Source organism: Chelonoidis abingdonii, chromosome 5, assembly GCF_003597395.2.
Source record: "Chelonoidis abingdonii isolate Lonesome George chromosome 5, CheloAbing_2.0, whole genome shotgun sequence".
Taxonomy (NCBI): domain Eukaryota; kingdom Metazoa; phylum Chordata; order Testudines; family Testudinidae; genus Chelonoidis; species Chelonoidis abingdonii.
Window position 1 is genome coordinate 112,680,368 of NC_133773.1, and position 17,129 is coordinate 112,697,496.

General features: G+C 38.6%; 1 protein-coding gene across 8 annotated transcripts in view; it reads right to left on the bottom strand.

The window, feature by feature from the left end:
• The window catches only part of SLIT2 (slit guidance ligand 2), a 408,552-nt gene that overhangs the window by 49,729 nt on the left and 341,694 nt on the right, over positions 1 to 17,129 (bottom strand). For all 8 annotated transcript variants that reach the window (XM_075066554.1, XM_075066552.1, XM_075066553.1 and 5 more), the window contains 5 exons: positions 16,435 to 16,506; positions 13,783 to 13,946; positions 5,745 to 5,869; positions 5,504 to 5,601; positions 3,866 to 4,005 (listed from right to left, as the gene is read on the bottom strand). In XM_075066554.1, coding sequence (XP_074922655.1) covers positions 3,866 to 4,005; positions 5,504 to 5,601; positions 5,745 to 5,869; positions 13,783 to 13,946; positions 16,435 to 16,506 — 599 coding nt within the window. The remainder of the gene's footprint in view (positions 1 to 3,865; positions 4,006 to 5,503; positions 5,602 to 5,744; positions 5,870 to 13,782; positions 13,947 to 16,434; positions 16,507 to 17,129) is intronic.

Genomic DNA, 17,129 nt, shown 5'->3' on the forward strand with positions numbered 1-17,129 from the left:
TTCTCTTGGCTGTTCTGCTTTGCCTGTACAGGGGCAGAGGATCCAGCAGGGAGATGCTGAAGTGGAGACAAAGTTAAATCTCTGAGGGGCTAACCAACCAAGGGAGGAAGAGGAACGTTGGCGAGGAAGAGCACCGCTCCCCACTGCCCAGAAGGTAGGCAGAAAAAAGATGATAAACAGAAGAGAGAGGGTGTGAGCAACAAAAACTGCCACTGTCTGCTGCCACGAAGAATAGAAGTGGGGGGTGGGAGGGGTGATGCATGGCCAGAGAGTGCAGTGCCAAACACTGAACTGCCTCTGTGAAGCTGCCGAGAGAGGAGAGCTGCCCAGATATCCCGAGCTGTGGTAGACAATAGACTGCAGTATGTAGAGATTGCTGCACGTGAAATTTACAAAGTTCTTCATGCAGATTGAGTTACTTAGACTGAGATTTAGTTACTTACCTTTGAATCAGGCAGAGAACAAAAAAATCATAAAACAATTTGTGACTTTAACCAATTGTAACATTGTTTTATCCTCCATATACTACTGTTTCCCCATTCTCAGATCTTGACATGGTTTGTTAGCTGTACAAGGTTATGATTATAACATGATAGGCTTATTTATTTCAAACTGCAGGGTCAGTTAAGGCAGGATGTGAAGTCATTGTACATTGGGTGAAATCACAGTAGCTGATTTTATTGTGTATAGAGTTATCTATACCAATCAAATCTGGCCATATATACACTTCTACCCCGATACAATGCTGTCCTTGGGGGCCAAAAAAATCTTACCGCATTATAGGTGAAACTGCATTATATCGAACTTGCTTTGGTCCGCAGGAGTGCGCAGCCCCGTCCCCCCGGAGCGCTGCTTTACCGTGTTATATCCGAATTTGTGTTATATCGGGTCGCATTATATCGGGATAGAGATATATTCAGAAAGTATTTGGGGGGGGGTGAGAGACAGGATGAGGAAAGTCTGAGAGGTACTGAAGTATTTTAAAATCTTGACCATAATCTCTAAATACAATACAGTTAATAGTACAGTGCTTATAAAACTGTTTGGCCTTGTTTTCAGAGATGTCGAGAACCTACAGTTCCCACTAACATCAGCAGGAATTGTGAATACAGTATATTTCTGAAAGCAGAGTTAATTGTTTTAAGAGTTAAAGTTATTTTTTTTCTTTAAAACTAGCCTCAAAGCAACAACAGAACCAAATCAAAGTTTTGATTTAGAGAAATCAGGATAAAGTTTTCTTTTTAGAGCCATTCTGTCCAAGGACAGAATGCTGCCCTCCACAGAAATGTAATTACCTGACATTTCCCCAAGGACAAGTCAGCCTTTTCGTTTTACAGTACTGTTTTCTGGTGTTTTGCCACCAGACTAAAAAACAAACAACTGCAACAGAAAATTAAAATAAAAACACATTACCAAAATTTCTCACTTCCCAATCTGTTACATGACATTTCCCTAACCACTTATGCACAGAGACACTTAAAAAGCAAAGCAGGACAGAAATTGTATAAAAAATACACTTAATCATTTTATGCTATTACATAATTAATGCTAAAGATGTTTATAAAATAATTATGGCCCCATGACATTCCTGTCTCAGCAGACAGGACTGGAGCAGTCTAACCTATCTGGAGAAAAGACAGGTCTGAGACAAAAACGACAAAACAGAAACAAACCAAACATTGGTAACACGCTACAAAGTTACTAGAGCTAAAAGCTCATGCACACGAGATCTTAACCTTTTCCATGGATATACAAAACCTCAAAAGAGCTAATGCAGAAAACAGTTTGCTAATGACACCTAGCTCTGTACTTCCATCTCTTCCAATCTACTTGTGCAATGGAACGACTTACCTAGTGGCTAATGGAGATTTTGAAATAGCTGACAGCTAGCTGGTTAAGACTCAGCTCAGATAAGACCGATATAAGGATTACAGGAAAAATGTCAGACATTATATATGCACCCTTATTCGGGCTGGGGTTTGGCTACCGTTTGTTTCTAAGACTTACAGCTAGGGATTCTCTTGAATCATCAATTGCTCCTAGATATACTGATAGTAGAAAATGGCAAAAGAGTGTTCTGTCATTTGTACTTAACAGAACATTGTGTCCTTTTCTTTTAGATGTGGACCTCACCATACTTATTCATACCTTTGCTGTTTCAGTTATTGTAATTCGCTCTATATGGAGCCATACCATCAAGTCATTTGGAAATTGCAGCTAGTGTATGAATGCAGTTAACTGACTTGTAAGTGGTATTTCTTGCACAAAACACATTTCCCTGAGTTCTGTGACCTGCGTATGTTGCCAGTTGATTTCCAGGGTGCAGATTTAAAGTTTTGGCTTTAAGTTTTAAAGACTAAAGGTATGGGCACTCAGTGGGGATGTGGCATTCAAGCTAATATTGCCCTGGCTTACACAGAAGAGGGTTGGTAGTTCTTGGTGAGGACATTTGTTTCTGGAATTCACTTCCTTCTTTGACCATCCACCAGAGCCTAGATTTAGTGCTTTTTACAGCATGCTGCAAGACTCACCTGTTTTCTCATTTTTTTCTTAGGGGCAAGGAGACCAACTGGGATTATGGGATAGGACGATTGAGTGGAGTTTATTCTGGGGTCAAGGCAGTTCATTAAATACTTTGTGTGTTTGATTATGTGTATGTATTTAAGCTGTATATGCACCTAGCAATTTACTGACACACAGTGAATGCATCTCAATAAATAAAATATCCTGCTTCCTGTTCTCTAAAGTTCCTGATTTTCAGGATTTTCCATTCCCACTTTCCCCAGCTGAGGCCAGAGAGTCTGTTAGAGACTACAGCAATAAAACTGGAGTAACCATCCTTTATATGAGAAAGGAACAGTTTATACCTGGTCTCCAACAGACACTGACAGGAGAACAGCTACAAGAAAAAAATTACCGGGGAGCATGTGTGTGCGCACACGCTGGCGCTGAGAACAGAGGGAGATAGATTACATCCCCATGTCACGACTATGCTTCAGTGTAGGGGGGAGCTCTGTTCTGTTCTGGCAAGGTGCAAGCTCTCTGCTCAGTTAATATTTTGTGGAGGTGGAGGAAGGAAATCATAAGGGTTGATCTTAGATCTGTACAGCTCCTACTTTTTTCTTCTTTCCTTGGCTGTCCTCCACTGGACTTAGCTGGACCTTAGTGCTGGGAAAGACAATTTTATCTTTTACATTAAAATAAAATTTGAATGATTTTTAACTTTCAAAATGTTATTTGTTAATAAAAAAAATCAATGAATGAACATCAAAAGTGTGTTGGTGCAGTGTGGTGTGTTGGTGGTGTGTGTTTTTTGTTTGTAATTATACATTTTACCAAATAAACCAAATAAAAGAGTCACTGGGTGAAATCCTGGCCCCATAGCAGTCAATTGCAAAAACTTCCATTGACTCAGGGCCAACGCTTTCATTTAGGCGACTTCGGGAGTTGCCTAGGGCGCCAGCATTATGGAGGGGGGGGAGCAGGCAGCTCCGGTGGAGCTGCCGCAGTCGTGCCTGCGGAGGGTCTGCTGGTCTCGCGGCTCTGGTGGAGCTGCCGCAGGCATTTCTGCGGACAGTCCTCTGGTCCTGCGGCTCGGGTGGACCTGCCGCAGGAATGCCTGCGGTAGCTCCACCGAAACCGCGCACCAGTGGACCCTCCACGGGAATGCCTGCGGCAGCTCCACCAAAGCCGCGAGACCCGCGCACAGGGCGGCGAAATGGCTGTGCGCCTAGGCTGCCAGAAACCCTGGCGCTGGTCCTACATTGACTTCAGTGGAGCCAGGATTCATCCACAAACTTTAAAGCATAAGACTATTCATTTACAACCAGTGCTAAATTGCCTATGTTTTCTCTCATATTCCTACCAGTATATTCAGGTGGGCAAAGGCAAGTGTAGTTGTTAATTCCATCTACACAGGTAGAATTATTTTCACAGTCATTGTCTTCGCAGTCATCAACATTCACTTCACAGTTTTCACCTTCAAATCCATCTGCACAAGTGCACCTGTAACACACAAAATATACTTGCTTATAGTGAATCATCAGCTGGGGAGATCAGACATCTAAACACATAATTATAACATTAGTATTAAGCACTATATCATATGTAAAAGAGTTCTTAAGTTTTTTTTAAATTGTATAACACTGCCAGTATCTTTCAGAAAATAATTTTAATTAAATATAGACCTAACCCCTGCATTTCAAAACTAAATGTTTCCTTCCCCATTTATGTTCTTCTATTGAATGCATGCTACTTTTATATTATAGGACTGCTTATGAGTGATGATCTCTAAAACTGATTTTTTAAAACATACGAAATATCACTAGTGTTATAATACATTATTACATATAAGGCCTTTATCTTACAAAGATTATGTACATGCTTAACTTTACTCATGTAAATGTTTGCAGGAGCAGAGTCTAATACGCAATATATATGAATGTAATACATAATAAATAAATCATCATTATATATCAAGACTATAAACTCTTCAAGGGACAGATTGTACCTTCTTTTATGCATGTTTTCACAGCATGTAGCATATTAAAAACAAATAATAAAATAAAAACATTATACACACACACACCCCCCCCACAAATTTTTGATATAATTCAATGTATCTATTATTTTTATATTGCACCCACAACTGTGATTATGCTGTTAATTGGACTTTGAAAACACACACAATATTAAAAAAGAAGAAAGATAGGTCAAATTATGAGGTTTCAAACTGTGACTATGTCCCTTTAGATTCTAATTAAAACATGACTGTGGCATGATATTAAAATGTATAGAGTTAATTTTTAATTGGAAAGAGTCTAATCTTGGAACAGAATTTGGATACATAAATAAGGATAATTTCTTAATGAATTGCAGAATAAAGAGCATTTCTTTTTAAAGTGGCATTTCTAACAAGCTTGAGAAGTAGATTAGCATTCTAATGTGAAATTATTAGTCATTTAATAAAGAATTATATTTCATAATTCATGAAGTACATCTGGAGTAATTGTACTGTGTGATTAAATAACTCAAGATTTAAAATGCTCACAGTATGTTTATCTACTGGCATAGTGGTTTGGAATGAATCATTAATTTTCTGTTTCACTGGGATTTACAACTTATCATTTACATGCTGTCTGTTGAAGCAATACACACAACAACAGCTGAATTGTGAGACTTTTTCAGCAGGGATCTAGCTAGCTATTAATTAACATAATGCAGTCAATACTATGTTGTCTAGCCTTGATATGCCTTGACTAATCACATTTTTTTAAACAGTTTTAAAGCACTTTAAGCTTTCCGAGGACAGAATTTTTTCCTAATACTCCATAAGCCCTGAAAGACTACTGCTGTGGTTTTGTGTTTATCAACAAATATCTTCTCTCCTCATTACTCTCTAGGATCCAAAGATTAATAGCCAAAAGATTTTCGTTTTCTTTAACAAGTAGTTCAATCTCAGTAGACTTTTCTTTTCATTTTTTTTGATGAAAAAAACCACTACCAGAATCCATCTTTTTCTCCTTCTTTTAAATGGCAAGTTCCACCATGTTGGCAAGGGTTACTGATGCAGGCATGAATTGGAATATTGCAGTCCTGGCCCTGCAGACAGAACAACAAAATAAAAGATAAAATAAAACCAAAAAGACTGGTGGAAGCGAGCAAAAAGAGACTTTTTTTCATGCGTGGGGAGGACAATGAAGCTTATATTTTCCTCAACTCTTTTCTTACCACCTAGTACGTACCTTGAAACCATATGGGCAAGTACATCTGTAGAAGTCAACAGGATCATTGTTACAAGTGCCATCATTTTTACATGGATTTGATAAGCAGGGACTACACTTGGCAAGTATATTAACATCCACAGGCCCTTAAACGAAATTCAAATTTGTTAGTCAGAAACTAACATCTCTCATCATTTGACAATAAACTTGTGTTAATTTGCTTATTTTCTACTTATCCTGGTATGTCTGCATATTCCATATGCAGGGTTAGCCTTAACTTTTTTTTTTTTTTTTTTTTTTTTTTAAATCAAGACTGAAAACATTTGGCTTTCATCCTTCCTTTTCCAACACTAAGGGGAAAAAAAATCCACTGTACTATTTCATCCTCCTCTCTCCCAACTCTAAAATTAAATAAATTATTTGCATCTACCATCCTCCCATCCTACTCTGTTCTGACGGAAATGAACAACACACTCAGTTCATTTGGCTCTGAAAACCAGTGTCACAGTTTTCAGGCTTGTCCCTAGTGGTGTTACAGAAAACAGTGTTTTGTGCTGTTTTCCATTTTGTTTTAAACCATATCAACTGTACACTTGGAGGATCTACTGGCTAGCTCAGCAAATGAAATTATCACCGGCTGCATAAGCATAGAGGTATCATGAGACTACAGTGCAGAGGTCCGTCATAGAATCATGTTACCAGCCTACCCTCTATGAAGCCTCCAACTGAACTTCCCTCTGTTCTAGTCTTCCTCTACAGAAAGCCATGTATATGTGCAGCTTGAGAGTGAGGATACTCGTGCATGTGGTGAACCTACAAGCAATGTGACTGCACTGCCACCGCATCCATACACCTACTGACTCACACTGGAGCTGGTGTCCATGCTTCTGTTCATCTTCCCTGCAATACAGGTGAGCACTGTTTTGTTAGTTTGTCCTCACACTAACAGAATTGAGCAACTAATACTTATGAAATCTGAGGTTTTGTAATGTCAATCAGCTGAGAAATTTGTTGTGTACTCCCCAGAATATTAATATACTTCACAGTTGCCCTTTTTGAATTTTTGGAACGTCTTAAAAAATGTACCTTGCTTGTAACTTTTTTTGTGTAGGAAAAATTTCATCTAAACCAGGCAGAAATTATTTAAACAATTAACTGGGATCCTGAAAATTTCGAAAAATGGTTCATTTTCTAGTTATGAGGTGGGTTGGCTGGATTTTTGTTACATGATTGAAGTCACAGGCTATTTTTCATGATGTCCAATTAGCAGAGCCTAACCCATGGTTTGTCTTTGTAGGCCCGTGTGGGAGATGGGACCAAAAGAGAACAGAAGAGCAACTGGGTCTATCATTTATTAAGAATGCCTGATAAGTGTAGCCAACCATTGGCCCACCTCTCCTCACTATACAAGTTAACAACAGTAGGTAAAGAAGAATCTGTCATAGAGTCTAAGTGAGGTGAGGAGGACTGCATGGGGATGGAGAGCCACAGGGGGCCCTCCATGTTTTGATGTTAATCTAATCTAAACATCAAAACTTTTGAGCTTCCTATGTTATTAAGTTTACATGTGGCTGTTCAATCCTAAGGCTGGTTTACTGCATTATTTTATGCATTTTCCTATGGTGAGGTTGGATTACTGTGTGCTCTTGAACAGTAAACAGTTATTATGAAGCAGATGTTTATAATGAGGAGTATTGTTTAATAAGCAATTTTATAAATGGGCAAGCTAGTTCAGTGCTTGTATGTGTAGTTTTGTGATTGTAAAGTCGAGGCTTGCATTTGTCTTATTTCCTCTGTAGTACTACCTAAAGGGTAAAAAAAAATTAAAGCTGAAATAAGAATATTTTGTTATTCTGAAAGTCACAAATAAGCAGAGGAAAGTTGAAAATTGTAAAATACTCTACATCTCAATAGGGTAGGAAGCCAAAAAAACTTTGTCTTTCCCCATCTCTATTATGCAGCTGAGGGACAGTTATATTCAGCTGCTTTGTTACAGGCAAAAAGTAATATTTTCTTGCTTGGGTGGAGCAGCCTGAAAAAGAAATATTTTTTTAAAAAATTCCCTGAAACATCAATGGCGCCTTGCAATAAAGAAGGCAAGTTGACATGTGACTGCTCCTTCCCAATATTATTTTACATAACTTTCATTTGCTAATCTTCAGCCTGTTGCTATTTGCAATAAACATCCTGCATAAGTAACTTTCATTGAGTAATGCCACGGCTTCACATTGAAACTATTGGGAAGAGATGCTGGCTGGGGACCAGGCCAGGAGAGTTGTTTAAATCTGTCTGTTGCTGCTGGCCCTTCTGACGTGACATGGAAGCTGCCTTCCCTTGGTGTAATGCAGGATTGGTTACCCAGATGCAGAGTTAAACACACATATTTGTGGGTTCTAGGTCAACATTAAGGGAAAATTTAGTGGGCACAAAATCACCTAAAAGGGAAAGAGACTTTTCATGTGGGGAAAAAAAAATCTAATATTAACAATAGCTTTGCCAGCAAATCAAAGACACTTCGAAGATGACTGTGGGCACAAGGCTGGAGAATTTTATAATTTAAAATAGTTCACTGGAAGCAGAAGCGGCGCCAGGGTTTTTGGCGCCCTAGGCGGGGGTCCTTCCGCGCTCCCGGTCGTTGGCGGCAATTCTGCGGCGGGGGGTCCTTCCACGCTCCCAGTCTTTGGGGAACTTCGGCGGCGGGTCCCAGAGCGAGTGAAGGACCCGCCGCAAAATTGCCACCACAGACCCGGAGCGCGGAAGGACCCCCGCCGCCGAATTGCCACTGAGGTTGCAAAATGCCGCCCCCCCAAATCCTAGTACCCTAGGTGACCGCCTAGGTTGCCTAAATGGAAGCACCGGCCCTGACTGGAAGGCTGTTTGTAGCAAATAGTAAATAAATTACAACTCATACACCATGCTTTTCTTGCCAACCTGTGTGACAATCAAACTTTTTTTAGGGAAGGGCGGGGGGGGGGAGTTAAATAGGGAGGTTTTGTTATAGTGAAGAAAAGATCTATGGAAAGGAGTTGAAAAGCTATGCATCATAAAGATATTGTAGAGTGTTCTAGCACAGAAGAAGCTGACAAAAGTTTACTTTCAAAACTGCTGGTATTGGTGTGCTTCTATGCCAGAGCTTGTATGACAATGTAAAGAAATAAAAATAAAAATAAGCTACAGTAAGGAGGTGGTGTTTATTAGCAATGACACAAACTATGGATGGATCATTGACCATTCCTGTCTCATCACCTTATTTCCAACGAGTGTGTAAAATTAATTAAAGTTTCTGTTAAAGAGACAAACAACAGAGCATGCAAGTTGAAACAAATGCCATAAAATTATCTTAAAAGTCCTGCCTGAATGAATGTCAAAAGACTTGATGGTTAAATCAAGCAAATATGGAGAAAGTGGGACGTACTGAAAAAAAGCAATTGGTAAATTATGACACTGTGCTGTAACGCTTAATCTTTACTTCCTCATCTCTGCTGCATATCCTACATATCTGACACACTTTCCTTTCCCGCTTATGTGACAAAATCTTACTGTCAACAATTTTGGTTATCTTAAAATTAAAAAAATAGTATCTATAGTTTTGATTCTTCTCTGAAGTTCTTTGATCTAAAAATCTAAATGGAAATCCTGTGAGAAGAGGCTGTTTTGGGAGATTTCTGGTAATCTGTAGTGTTGGATCAGAAATATCAAAACAGCAGCTAAGGCCAGTAAGTGTCAGTGCATGAAAAAGAAGAAATACCATTTTTTAATTAACTCAAGAAGTGTTTTGAGCTTTTGGTGAAATTTCTGTCAGCTCATTTTATGTTAGCCAGTTTACTCTACCCTAATTAGACAGAATCCAAAATTCTAATTTTCATTGTATAATGTGAATTCAGCTCAAAGGATAGAAATACTATGTGAGTAAAAAAAAGTAAATAAAATTTTCTGTACAGAGGGCTATTACAAATCAAATAAAAGCCAGTTGTCACCTTTAAGGCCACATCTAGAGGCCCTGCTCCTATTCCTATTGAGTCAGTGGGAGCAGAAACAAATCCTACATTTTTCTTTTATATCCTCCTGCCCTTCTCCTTTATGAGCTTCTAAGTTTCCTCTCTTTACTGCTCCTTTCATCTTGGGTACATTTAACTCTTTTAGGAGCTAAGGACTTGTCTACACAGCAGCGCAATGCATTCTATGGGGGCTCTGATTTCTAAAATACACTTCGTTGTGTATTAACTGCTTCATACAGACCATGCTGGTCTGAAACAGTACTATGTTAAAGCACACTGGAGAACCTTTGGTGAACACCAGCAGGATTTACACAGACCAATTAATTCACAACATATAAATCACAGCCCCACAGAATGCATTACCCCACTGTGTGGACAAGCCCTAACGTACAATTTCAAAAGTGACTTAGATACGTAGAAAACTACATCCCAATGGGACAGTAGTTAAAGTTGTGCCTGATTTTGCATTATAAATACTTATTTCAAACTGAAAAAATTGATTCACCTTTTTTTAAAGCTATAGGGATGCAAAAAAGAAGGGGAAGTTTCAGATACATTTAATTCAACTCTTGCTCAAACAAATTTGTTTTTAAAAATATTTTGTGCCCACATTAAATTTTAATGCAAACATAAGCTAACATTTTAGAGTATCTGTGTGTGTAGATATAAATGGAAATAAAACAAAGGTTAGTTAAGATAAATAATGTGACCTACAGAGAAAGAAAGGATACATCTTTCTACACACTGTTGCTTGGCTGACATGTTTTAAATAGTTCTCAGCTGTTTGTTTATGTTGTAAACCATAACAGCAGTGAAGGGGTAGCTCTAGGACCCAATTCTCATTTGCCCTATGCCCTTTCACAACCTCACTGCAAGTGTAAAGGGGGCTTCATGTAAAGAAGAATCAGGCCCATAGGCTACTGCTCAGCATTGTACATTATATAAAAGTCCCACAGTATGCGTATATACTTCACTCAGCAAATAAATCGGTTAAATACTGAGAGACTTTTGTATAATGTAGAATACCAAGCATGTAAGATACATACATACAAACAAAACCAGAATTAGCTCAAAGAATTATGTTGGAAGATAAACTCTTTTTAACCCTGACTTAACGGGTACCTAAGAGGTCCTTTTATCTCCAATATATGACCTAATCCTAAATAGCCATACTGAGTTACATTTCAACAAAAGTTGTTCCTAAGGTCACCAACTCCAGGACAATGCAATCACATTGCAATGGTAACCATCATTTCAATAAGGTAGTTAATTTTCAATCCTAACACAACAGGCTATTTAGGATACCAACGTTATTTATATAGTGATATTGTACAACATATAACAAAGAATCACCCATAAACTCATCCAAGAAAAGGGCAGGGGAAACAAACAGTAAACATGCATGTTTTAGGAAAGAAGTCTGCTTGAGGTACATGTAGGGAAGGTCAGAAGGTCTAGTCTTAACCATTCAAGGGCTATTTACAACCTTACCTGGTGTGAGAAAACCACAAGGCCCTGGAATCTCTAGAAGCAGGGCATGGATTGTGAAAAGCCAAAAGTAAAAGATTGAGAGTCTGTTAGAGGTATGTGTAAAAATAAAAACTAGAAAAAAATCCCAAGGAAAAATGTAATCAGGAGAGGTCCCTATAATTTCAAAAACAATTCACCAGCTTCCAATGATTCATTTGTGTGAATGTTTACCACTCAGAAGGGATTTTCACTGGAAGAGTTGTTTTCCACTGGAAAGTAACTAGCTGTTCCAGAAGCCAACTTCAACAATGCATTTTGCTTTCAGTAGCAACCCAAATAGTGATAAGACGGAATTACCTGCAATTCTTGTTCTCTGAATACATACATAACAACAGATTACCATTCTTGGGTCTATGCACCTACATGTGACCAAAGCAGAAACCCTGAACTTCAAAGTTCCAAATTCTTGGTTCAAGCAGGGGCATCTTGTACAGAACACGTTCTTCCCAATGTCCCTGCTGCCAGATGCATTCTATGCAGAAGGATAAATTACTTATATATGAATGGGGAAAAAACCCTGAATAATAAAGACAAAATGTGTTACAGGGCCTTCAACTCATTGTGGATGACTGGTGATCTGGTATCATGTGCATCTTCACAGAATGGCAGCTGCAGAGAAGTAATTCTAAAGACAACCATCACAACAGATCCCCATTCTTGAGCGATAAAGCAGCTCCAGAAAATGTGCTATGAAATAAATACACCTGCAGGGGTGAACAAAGGAAAAGCTGCAATAGGGAACAGAAGGAAGTACAAGCAAGATGAGCATACCTTGAACCATAACACTAAAAGATGAATAGATCTAGATATATAGTGAGTGAGCGTGTGAGAGAAGACACTCTATACATTTTAAAGAATTCTTATTTTAAACAGAGATCATTAAAAAACCTGACAAAATTAACTGTAAATGGAGGGGGGAGAAAAAGATCCCCCCCCCCATCCTGCCCCTCTACACAAAGCCTGGAAAGAGTGTTTGTTCTACTAGTAGTACAGCACATCCCATATCCTGTCTAGTTATAAGCACGTCAGAAATAGTGATTTGCAAACATGTACAGAGAAATCCGTGTGGATGGTTTGGAAATCTCCTAGTCAGACTAGATGATTTGTTTGTGGTAGCAGATTTGTCTCATAAAGAACTGGCCTTGACATGACCATAGAGCAATAGTCATGTCAGGCTATAACAATAGTTATCTTAGAGACAGCAAAGCGTAATGACTTAGTGTACAATTCAGCACAAACAGGTTAGATTTCTAATAGTTTTAATTTACTAAAAACCTAGTGACCCTCTTGATACTCAATTTGTGGAGAAGAGCCTCATTGAGGTGAGCATGCTGGAAAAAGAAAAATGTCCTGATGATCAACTGAGCTAGAATTCTGTAACTATTTTAGAGAAGAACGTAGGATGCATCTTTAGCACCACCATGTCTTTGAAGAATTTGCTAAGAGGTGAATCAGTCAATAGAACTTGAAGCTCACTCAGTCTGTAAGCTTAAGTCACTGCCACAAGAAAATAGCCTTGCATGGAAAAACTGAGCTCACATTTATCAAGCATCTCAGGAAGAGTTATCAGTTTAGGCAGGATCACTTTAATAATCCCATATTTATGGTTCTTTTTATTGGATGCTCCAAAGTATTTAACTTTAAGAATCTAGAGACAAGGGAGAGCAGCAAAAGTGCTCTACACATTGAAAAGGTGTAAGAAAAGAAAAAAGAAAAGACCAATACATAAGATAACAGAAGTCCTGTTTCACATAAGGGCCAAGAATTAGGATAGCTTAAGACCTTCAAGACCACAAACTTGGTCAGATTCATAAAAAAGACTGAACTGCTATATGGATAACAACAACATCCAGAGTGATACCAGTTAATGTGAACAAAAAGAGTATTGGTGAGGAGATAAAACATTAAAACAATCTCTAAACTACTAGGGAATAGGATGAGACCATCATGGAGGGCAATTACCCCACATTTCTCTGCTGTGTGGTTTCTTGCATCTGATGCTTTGAAGCATCTGGTGCTGGCCACTGCTGGAGACAGGATATTGGATCTAATCCAGTCTGGCAGTTCCTATGATGCAGCACAAACCGCAAGACTCACAGACCTAATAAACATGGAAATGTTTACAAGTTTTGCTGGAAATATTGCGAATGAAGCACCAGAGGTTAGTGAAACTATATTCTTTGATTAATAAGACAAGAGTTATAACAGTGTCAGTTTGAGACAGGTAGCAATGTAATTTGGGATAACACTTTACTGTGAACCAGAGAAGCTTCTTTTACAACTTTTGTCGGAAAGGAACTGGAAATTGGAATTTATGCTGCATAGGTTTAGATGCTCTTTGCTGGAACCAATGGCTTTAGAACTTTGAGTATGAGGAATATCCACATTGGTCCTGCCCATAACAAAAGACCCAACAATGAAGATGGTATGATGAATATATTTAGAAAGCGTGGGATTATTCTATCATTTCACAATTCCACTATTCCACTGTAAAATTTCAAAATTTCACATCAGAAAAAACGTAACAGTACCTTGGCAAGTAAACTTTTTAGATGGAGTTGTGAGAAGTAGTTTATCTGCCATTTCTCCAGGACCAGCACAACGTGCAATACCAGGTTCTTTGTATTCTGACTTTACCCAGTCGGACAACCACTGCATGTTACAATCACAGTACAGAGGATTTGCTCCAATAGCACTGGGGGAAAAAAAATAACAGTTTTATGTGCTTGCGTTGTATAACAAAAACAAATCTATGATCAGCAGAAAACTCCTGGAAGCTAAATGCACTACATGGATTACCCTGGATCTTGGCTTTGAAACTAGGACTCAGCAGTAAACTTTGCCAGAATGTTAGCCATTATTCCCAATTACATTAATATGGATTTTGGAGAACTGGTGCTAATGAGCTCAGTATCACCCTTTGTACCGAAATGGTCGATGTATTTGAGTTTAACAAAGAGCGTCTGAAGCTGCAGAAGAAATTTTGTAATGGGAAGTTAAGTTAGCCAGAGGATGAAGTAAAACCCTTGCAACTCCTGTGGCTCTTCAAATGGGGCTTAAGGCCACCCTGCAAAAAATGGGTAAAACCATTGAAAAAAAAATACTTCCCTCTTCCAGTTCATGGGTGCATAAATCATTTGCTTTCACCTTTCTCCCCACAAAACTGCAATTTATTATTTTCTCTTTGGAGCCCTGCCAATGAATATAGGCCTACGGTTACTGATCTCATCAGAGAGCTCCTCTATGTGATTATGCAAGGACATTCCCTGAGTCAGAAGCAGTCAGCAGAGGCAGGCCTAAAAGACCTGCTCCTGGGGAGGGACAGAACTCTGCCACTAACAATCTGAAGTAATGCAACATTTTTAGCAAGTTCCATTGAATCATTATCCCCTCAGTGGGCCCCATAGAAAGCCCATTTATCTTGAATTCAGCTGGATGTAACTGTTAAAATTTTATTTTTTGTAATAAAGAAATTTGAGCACATTTTATTGTTTAAAATATTTTAAAAGATTTTCTGAATTACTCAATTTATAAAGTGTCTTCTTTAACAGTCAAGGTTTTCCCAGTAGAAAGCACAAATGTTCTTACAACTCGCTTAGGCAGGAGCGAACTGTTTTATGGTTAATGGAGAGGATATATACAGTGTGTCACTTTATAACAGTAATGTACCCCCAGTTCCCACTGTGCTGCTTTGAAATGAAGCTATGCCACTGCTTTAAAGAAAAAAATCTGTCATGTGTCTAGCATTTCAATAGGCAGTCATGGAAATGCCGTCAGTATTCTACTGCCCTTGAGAATGTCCCACATCCTGATCTCACACCACTGGATCTTCAGAGAAAGTGAGATGATCCCAGGAAAAAATGATCAGAGCATGGCTCAAATACCATGAACAGAAATGAAGATTGCAGAAATGCTCCTCGTTCTGCCTGACCAAGCAGAAAGCACTTCTGTGATTTACTCTGACGAACCCACTCACTCAATCAGGCTGAATAGGGAGCAATAAAAAACAAACAGATACAGTTCAACAGATACTTTAAGCTCTTTACTCCCATGTTAGAAATCTGACAGGTATCCTCCCACCCTACTATAGTTCCAGAGAAAGAGAGGAAATGGTTCTCCACCCATGAGAAAGAGAAAAAGCTCTCTGCCTTCTCAAAAGAAGGGTGATGCTTTCAGCTTCAGATTGAGGGAGAGAAATATCCCTCGTTAGGAAGAGAACAAGACGAAGAACAAAATAGAACTTTCTCCTACCTAGAACCCAGGGGGAAAATGGCTGAAGTCCATAAAGCAGTCACCTCTCCAAAAGAGCAGAAGTATGCTCTGTCTGCTGACACTGTCACATGATGCTATGTCACCACGAGATGGTACAAAAATGCCACCAGGTAGAGCTGAGATGTGGGGAATTACTTTACTCAAAAATCAAAATATAGGCAAGTCTAACATGATTGCCAATACAACAGGCAAACAACTTTTTTGTGGGGGCAGGGGTAAGGAGAGGGTCAACCTTAATTGATCATCCATGTTTTTAAAATGCTTCCAAAGAGCATGAGAAAACATACGTATGGCTGCCATTTTGGAATCAGGGAAGGAGAAGACAAAAACTCAGAGGATTAAAGTACAAGATAAAGCAGCCACTTCATCATTTTACTTCGCATGTACACAAGAAATTCCTTTCACTCTTCTTTGATAACCTCCATCTCCTACATCCTTTCCAGCTCCTTGTGTCAGTTTCATCTGTCTTCATGCACGTGCCATCCTGATAGCAGCATTTGAATGAATTGTAAATAAGGATGACACCAAAATTAATCAGTATCCTTTCAAATTTCTGTGACATTCCCAGACGCTGAATATGTCTGAGCACAAAGTTGGAGCATTAGTTGCTTACAGCAAAACAAAAACAGATGACTCCACATAAAAAGACAGTTAAAAACTGCATCTGTTCAACAATGTCAAACTCAGGTACATGTGTATGTAGTAATATATCTTCTCCTCCCTTGCAATGCTCAGATTCAATATCTTCCTTTAAACTCCAATGGTTCCAATTCATCTTTGCTCTTTGTAGCTCACAGAAAACTGAGCAAAATAGCATGACGTTACTCTACAAAAAAGGCTTTCCATTAAATGCAGATCCAGGCAGGAGGTCAACATACATGTAAGTAAAAAATATATGACTGAATACTCACAGATGTGATAATGCTGAAAGATCATTAAAGGCTCCTTCAGGAACAACGGAAATATCATTGCCATGTAAAGACCTAAGGAAAAGAAAATAACCAAAATAGGTATTTTTTCTGTGGAAGCACAAGTGAACTTGCCTTTTGTTATTTTTCAGCAACTATAGTGCATGGACCTCAGCAGTTTAACTTTGCAGGCTTGTGATTTTACAAACTTGATTCAGTTTCACATTCAATTTCAGTTCCTCTGCATTTGTAGCCTTCCCAAGACCACCTGCCTGCCTCTCATGTTTTTGTTCTGAATTCAGACTAAAAATTTAAATGGTTTTACTGCTTAATTAGAATTTCACTGATTGGGTTTGTCGTCTTTATTTGCCTTTTGCATACATTCACTGAATACAGGTTCATGAAAACCAATTGCGAGTCTATAATCATAAAATGAAATTCTTTATTGATGAAAAACACAGGGCTCATTCAATCATACCTGCGCAGACCTACCCAAGAGGGTTCCCGCTACCTATCTATATAAGCTTTCATTCCACATCTATCTACACATACCCAGGCTTATGATTAAAATTGTATGAGGTGTTTTTATAAAATATGAAATAAAAAACAAAATCCAGCGGCTAACTAAAGCCCTGTATAGTTGTCATAAACAGATAGCTAAGGGTTAATGTTTCTTTTACCTGTAAAGGGTTAACAAA